Here is a 7,576-nt window from a genome sequence, read left to right as displayed (position 1 = left end):
AAAAGAAGATTTGACAGCTGTCATTGTGTCATTAGAGACAATTGACAATTTGATCGTGGTTGCATCAAGTGTTACCTAATCTAAAAAATATTAAAGTAAGTAAAATTAATAATTTTGTAGAAAATATTATTTATCTAACACCGACAATTTGGTTCCTAACTTTTTTTAAATATTAAAAGCATTAAAAATAATTTCTGCCATGTATAATTTAATGTTTCTGTATACACCCAAATTTGAAGAGGTCTTCACACATTTTAATTTTCATTTATTAACATTTTCTATATTTATTCGTCTGTAAGAAACGTATGTTCTTCAAGGACTATCGTATTATACGTATGTAAGAATTTGCTTGTGAACAAATCTATGAATAACTGGTAAAAGTGATATAACCAATGAACTGTCAACACTGATGGAATGGCCACACTGATGGAATGGCCCCGTCCCATTCCAACAGTGAAGCGAGATTGGCCCCAACATACAAGAGAGAGGTTCTAGAGAGACATGAGAGAGACAGAGAATTTGTCAGGTAAAATTTGCCACAACTACAACGTACCTGACTAGCTTGTTTACGAAAGATGAGGATTATCTTCCCTCCTTTACCTGATTATCTTCTATCTCATCCTGGCGCCATTAAATTCGTTTCATAGCGATTCCATCAGTGTTGACAGTTCATTGGATATAACTCTTGTTATTTACATAATCTTCAAAAACTAACAATTTTTATGCTTGTTTAAAGCTTTTACATTTTAGTTTTAACTTAAATTATATATGTTATAGTCAAAGGTCGATATGCAGTCTCTTCTGGGTATGACTAGTTTATCCTAGATTTTTCCAAAGCCTTTGGGCAAACCAGGAATTCCATTTTCGGCCTTTGACTGAAGTATTTTTAATCAAACCTAGTTTCCTAACTTTTCAGTCAAAGGAAGAAAAATAATTTGTTGCTTGCTTTACATAGACGATCCTAGAAGAGACTGATAGACTCTATGAAACGTTGATCTGTACTGTATTTGTACATGTTTAGCTTAAACATGTTCTCTTGCTGTGAGTTATTACTGAAAATGTGGATAAAGAAGCTTGAAATGTGAAGGTTAAAGAGAAAATTACCAATTTAAACAAAGATAAGTGTTTATTTCATATAAGAAATAAACAGATGTATAAGCAGATTATCTGCGAGTTAAAATTAGCTAAAGTAGCTACGAAAATGGTCTTTAGAGTACCCCCTCTCTCTAACACCGTGACATTGTCTGTTTTGAGGATGTAAAAAAATAGATCCCAAGCTTCCCAGCTTTGATAGAGTCAAAGGAGATGTTCGAATTGTTTTGGGTATCATACAAGATGAAACAGTTGACAGCACAGAGTAGGGAGGAAACACAGAACAATAAACACACTTTTTTTGATGAACCAAATAGAAGAATTCAAAGGGAAGTTTCTTAATTTCAAAGATATGCCCGAGGTTCAGCTGTCTATAAGAAAAATCAGTGTAAACGATTCTAAATTTGGGGAAAAGACTTAAAATGCTATTGCAGTAAAAAAATGTGGAAGACGACCTGAAAACCATGAATATAAGACAATAGAGGAGAAGAACACAAAAGAGAATTATGACATTTCAATACCTGATGGAGTTTGACTGGTCAAAGTCAGATTTCATGAAATTATTTAACTATTCTAATTGGGAAATAAGCCACAATTTAACTTGAAAAAATAATTTTATTAACGTTTTGACTTCCACCTTGGACGTCTTTGTCAAAATATTTTGTATTATTTTTTCAAGTTAAATTGTGGCTTATTTCTCAATTAGAATAGTTAATTACAAAAATGCCACAAACAAACAGCTTCAGAACAACTTAATGAAATTAAATTTCAAAGTTTGTCTGGCCAAATTAGTTTCTTCTAGGTTTGAAGAAAACTCTTTAGTTAGTGGCTGGATAAAGTCATTTATTTGGGCTTTGACTAAGACCTTAACACTTATATGGTCACAATAGTGAAAAAAGCAATTCCTTCCAGCCATAAATATTTTTATCCTATATATCGTGGACCTAATCTGTAAACTGCTTAACTCCATTTATCCAAATTTCAAATTTTACAGGAGACACAAAAAACTATATTTCTACAGACTAATGCGAATACTATGTATGTATCTCCCATTGTAAAAGGTAGGATGGTAAAACGGAAATATTTTATAGATACACATCACCAATTACTTACCATCAATTTTTCTTGAAAATCCCACTTTCTAAACAGTGATAGGCCAGTCGTGTGGTATGATAAACTAGGGAGTTACATATTTTTCGTACTAAATTTGGTGACAAGGGAGATACAGTGTATATGAAGAGGTTGCTCTTTACTCATCTGGTAAAAATATGCATCTGCGATCTTTTTTAAACGATAAGTAGGGACTTTTTGAAACAGATGACAGTAATAACTGATTTTCAAAAAATTATGGAGTTACTCAGTTTACAGATTAGGAGGGCGATATACACATACAAGTGAGAATCAATTGTTGATTCTTGCAGCTATAGAATCAAATTAACTGCATCATGGCATGCTTCTGATGGCAATCAACCTATTACGTCAGACCTGAGGATTGACTAGTCAAACTCATGAGCACCGGAGCTTTGAAGTTTGACTATAACATATATACTAAACTACAAACTGTGCTGTTTCTGTTCAATTTTAATTATTGTTTTTTTTTGTAGAAATGTTTGCCGCATCAGCTACCAGAATTGCCTCAAGGCTACAACTCCAGCAAGTTAGAAACATGTCAGCCATCTCTGGCCCACCAAAAATAAAAATCTCCTCTGCCGAAAAGTTTGTCCATGGTATTGCCTTGGCAGTAGGAATTGTAGCTGTCCCAGCCTGGGTACTAGTCAACATCAAACACTACAGGGGAGGACCTGCTGAATAAGGGGTTTAAATTATAGTTGTGTAGTCAAATTTTTATGTACCATTCTAATTTAAGAATAAATTTATTGATGTAGTTTTGTTGTTTTGTATTAAAAATAAGTCTCCCACCTTTTCATGAACTAATAGCATCGATTTCTTGCTACCATGCGGTAGCAAGAGATTTCCTTCTTGCTTGTCATGTTAGTGTTATACTGCCCATACTTAGTCATCAGAGTCTTGTTAATTTCAAACAGGAAGACTATTTTCCATTCTTTTTTTCTTCTTCTCTTTATCATTTTTATTTCTGTGTAGTTATTCCTCTGGCTTGGTAGTCATTTCTTTCGTTTCTTTACCCTTTTCGTTTCTAATATTCCCTTCAGTCATCTTTCGTCTCTCATCCTCCCAAGCTATTCTAAATGTTTTCTGATTATTTTACGTGTAATGGATTATTGCTCTAGTTAGTTTTATTTGATCATGTCTTTGCTGGTGTGGATTAAAATTTTAAATAGGGGTGGTTCAACTGTCTCATCAATGTTTACTGTGCAAATTACTACTATCGTTCATAATACATTGCAAACATTAATTTCTAAAGACTGAAAAACAATTTTTTCAAAATAAATATCAGTTAATATTAATCAAAATCGTTAAATAATATTGAAATCAGAATTCTTATTGATTTGATGTCATCTATTTTAGATAATATTTTGCCAAATTGATTCAAGATAAAATACAATTTGACAAAAATGATAAAAAAGAAATTTAATGTGCACAAAAAAAGAAAAATATCTAAATTTCAAAGTGGTTATAACATTTCTTTCAATAGGAGTTTATTAATTTTGATCACTCACCTTATCTATTAAAATATGTTTATCATATCCCATTTATAATTTTGTAGTTTATTTTGTTTACTAATAGGGAACTTGCATAAATTTTTAAATTCGAAAAAAATGTTATAAATCACAACAGAACATAATTTAAAACATGTATCAAAGATAAAAAAGTTTTGTTTGTCTTTCGTTTGGCCCCTAAAGACGATTAAAAATTCAAATTAAAACAGGTGGTCTAAAATGCGTCGTGACGTCACTTGGTTTTACATGTACATTTTTCCAATAAAGTAAACAGAATTTTAAATTAGACGTTATAAACGTCAGTAGAAAATACATTTATGTGACGTTACAAGTGTTTTTGATCGTTAGACCTATTCATAGAAAATTTGTACTTTTACAAAATGGCTTTATTTTCAATAGTAAACCTTCGTTCCTTTCCTTCAAAAACAGTATAAAATACAATTTTAACAAACTGGTATATATTATTACAATGATATACGATAAATGTCATTAGAATATAAATATTTTTGACTTATTCCACGACGATGAGCTTGCCAAATACCCAAGTAGGTGGAGGCCAATAAACTAAAGAAGGAGAAGAAGAATATACCTAAATATAAGGTTGTGTCTACGTATACGCTAAGGTGTACGCAAATAAAAAAGTTAGTGTCAGTGATTCCTTATTTTTTATTTGTATAGTGTTTGTTTTTAAATTAACTACGGAGTGTGGACAATTATTTAGTTCTTTTAATGAGTTTAAGAACATTTTAAAACAGTACGAAAAAGATAAGAGACTATAAATTAATGTATATTTTTTTAGTTATAAATGAAATAGTATTACCGTAAAAGATTAAAATATAAGGAAGACCTAAAGCTTTCACAATAATAATTAACTTGTTCTGAAGCTATTATCCTTGTGGCATTTTTGTAATCAACTATTCTAAATGAGAACTAAGCCACAATTTAACTAAAAAATTGATTTTATTAACGTTTCGACTTCTAAACCGGATGTCGTTGTCAAAATACAAAATATTATTAAATTAAACAAAAATGTTCTTGCTTAGTAAAAAAATTTTTCTAATAATTTATTTAATCTGACTAATTTTTGTATTTTGAAAATATCCGATTTGGACGTCTAAACGTTAATAAAATATTTTTTTTAGTTAAATTGTGGCTTATTTTGCATTTAGAATAGTTGATTATAATAATTCACTTACGTATAAAAATTATTTTAACAGTATTTTGTACCTACATGTCATGTAAACTAAATACATTTAATTATTTTGCTAACCTAAATATATACTTTTATATTATACATTGATTTATTACAATTAAGTTTGAAACATCTGAATAGTTCTGCTTCCCTTCCCTTAACAAATATGTTTCTATCAAACAAACACTAAACATATCAAAATAGCATGTACACTTCGCGTCAAAAAAAACTGGTACAACTCTTATAACCGAAAATCGTGTTTTTCAAGTTGTGTAAGTTGATCTTGTCACAAGTGTCATTCTATTTTCTAGGGCAACGTTGCCAGTTCAACGAAAATATTATATCAAACTAGGTAAAAACGGGGCTGTGCGACAGACCGCATTTTTTAATATACCTACTAAAAACTAAAACAATTGTAATTTTCTGTCATCTCAATTAAGTATCCATACATTATTTCGTATTTTATTATAATTTATGAAAATATTTCAATTCAAAAATAATGATTGATAATAAATCTTGACATGTCTTTAAATTATTATGTTTAATGTCAAATCGAGAGGTGTGATTGGTTTCTCGTAAATTGTAGGACAAAACTGCATTAAGTTGTATAGAATAAATAAAACACACTGGAAAAATTAAAAATTTAATTTGAAATTAATACAAAATGGATAACTTTTACAGTGAACAAGTGTGGAATTTAAATATGTATTACAATTCGAAATATACATTTTAAATGTTATTTTTTTGTATTTAGATTTAGTGCAATTCCGTTACCTGTGATGGCAACAACGATCGAAGTGATTCACGAACAATAATTGTCAGTCTGAACACAGGTTTACATTGGGAAAAAAAAGTGTACCAGTTTTATATGACGCGAAGTGTACCAAAATATATAGCCACTGCGCAACCCAAGTAGCAATTTGTCGACGCGACAACGTTGTCTACCGCGTGACAACGTTTTGTTACAACGTAGTTATTGCCTAGAAGACGACCCAATTCTGCACTAATTTGGTGGACGATTTTTGAGTTGTCTTGACGTTGCCTAGGCAACCTTAAGCGTTGCATAAGACAACTGAAGCGACTATAAAAGTGCCTGCGTGCAATGGTTGCTCAAAGAGTCGGACTGGTTATGTTTTTTTACCTATATAAAAAGTAAACTATTTTGACATCATATCATGTATTTAAATTTATATAATTACATAAATAAGGACTTAAACAAAATTACCTGATGTGAAATTTATAAACGCATCTCAGATTACCGTCAAATATGGATATTCCACCTTTAAAAAACACACGCGCTCATTTTTTATCACCTTTTTAACAAAAAATATGTAAATTTAAAAAATCTAATTTTAATATAAAAGCCAGAATTTATGTTAAAGATGTTTTGTATAAATTTAATGTATTGATGGTGCTTTTAAAGGTATTAGAAAATGCCTGCATTTTTTATATTTTGTGTTTTTATTTTCTTTACATCCCAAAAAAACCAAAATGGTGCATTAAACAACATTACCAATATTACTTAAAATATACCTTATTACCAACCATAGACGGATGATACAACCGAGAAGTCTAATCGCCGACCAAACACGGCCTGGACCGACTATCCCAACCACTTTAGAACGCACTCTCTTATTGGGTGACAGAGGTCATGTGACCAGTGCAATGAAGTGCATCATTCTCCTTAACAGCGTTGCCACATTTAGTAGATATCTACTGTTTTGGTATATTTTTGATATTATTTAAAAAATTCTAGTAGGCAATGTTTTTTATTAGATGTTTGGTATATTTCAATATTTTGTTATCACTAAAATAAAATTTGCTTTTTAATAGTATTCACCCCATTTCTAAATTAATTTTCAGACATTTTGTTACAATTTCCCAATGTCATTACCGAAAATAAGATTCAGGACGTAGATGATGATAATAGATGGACAGAGAATAGACAAGGCGGAAACGGCGGGTTCGTTGGGAAAATATTCCCATGAGATATTTTTGCATAATCACATTCGTGAGACATCCCAGAATAAGGTTCAAGAAGTCGCCCACGAGAAAAGTGGGCCAATTTTTTTTTAATCAAATTGCAAAAATAAATACTTTGGCCCGGACTAATTTTTTTTAGATTTTTTGGACCATTCTGGACAAAAAAGGTCTTTTATAATTTTTCTCTTAAGTTGATCTTTTTCGAGTTAGAAGCAAGTTAAAATTTGAAAAACGCGAAAATGGCCATTTTTAAGGCTTAATAAGTCTGTCAAAAATTATTATTTTGAAAGTCAGAAAGTGACTAAATCAAAGTTTAAAGTCACCGTTACATGATCCCGAAGAAATCTGTTTCATTAATTTACTACTAAGCTGTTATTTTTAATTAATAACAATGAGTGGTTGTATCGTATTGACGCTGCTGTAAATGTGAGTGCGAGGACTGCTGGAATAGCTTCTCTCTCGCACTCAGCATTTACAGCCCCGCACACGTGAATGGCGCTTATTATTATTACTTAAAAATAACACCTTAGTAATAAAATAATGACGAAAATTTCTTCAGGATCTTGTAGGGGGGGCTTCAAACTTTGATTTAGTCATATATTGACTTTCATAATAATAACTTTTAACCGAGTTATTAAGCCTTGAAAATCGCCATTTTTCGTTTTTTTCA

General features: G+C 30.8%; 1 protein-coding gene across 1 annotated transcript; it reads left to right on the top strand.

The window, feature by feature from the left end:
• The first annotated feature begins 2,696 nt into the window (after positions 1-2,696).
• LOC114334045 (uncharacterized) lies at positions 2,697-2,977 on the top strand. Its single transcript, XM_028284043.2, has one exon. It carries the CDS (start codon positions 2,699-2,701, stop codon positions 2,903-2,905), a length of 207 nt encoding a protein of 68 aa, XP_028139844.1. The 5' UTR covers positions 2,697-2,698; the 3' UTR covers positions 2,906-2,977.
• The last annotated feature ends 4,599 nt before the right edge of the window (positions 2,978-7,576 follow it).

The sequence above is a fragment of the Diabrotica virgifera genome, chromosome 9 (genome assembly GCF_917563875.1).
Source record: "Diabrotica virgifera virgifera chromosome 9, PGI_DIABVI_V3a".
Classification (NCBI taxonomy): Eukaryota; Metazoa; Arthropoda; class Insecta; order Coleoptera; family Chrysomelidae; genus Diabrotica; species Diabrotica virgifera.
Note: the sequence above shows the minus strand (reverse complement) of the source record. Positions and strands in the feature narration are given on the sequence as shown.

Excerpts from the sequence above, each read along its gene's own strand:
- LOC114334045 (XM_028284043.2), top strand. The coding sequence starts at position 2,699 with ATGTTTGCCGCATCAGCTACCAGAATTGCCTCAAGGCTACAACTCCAG.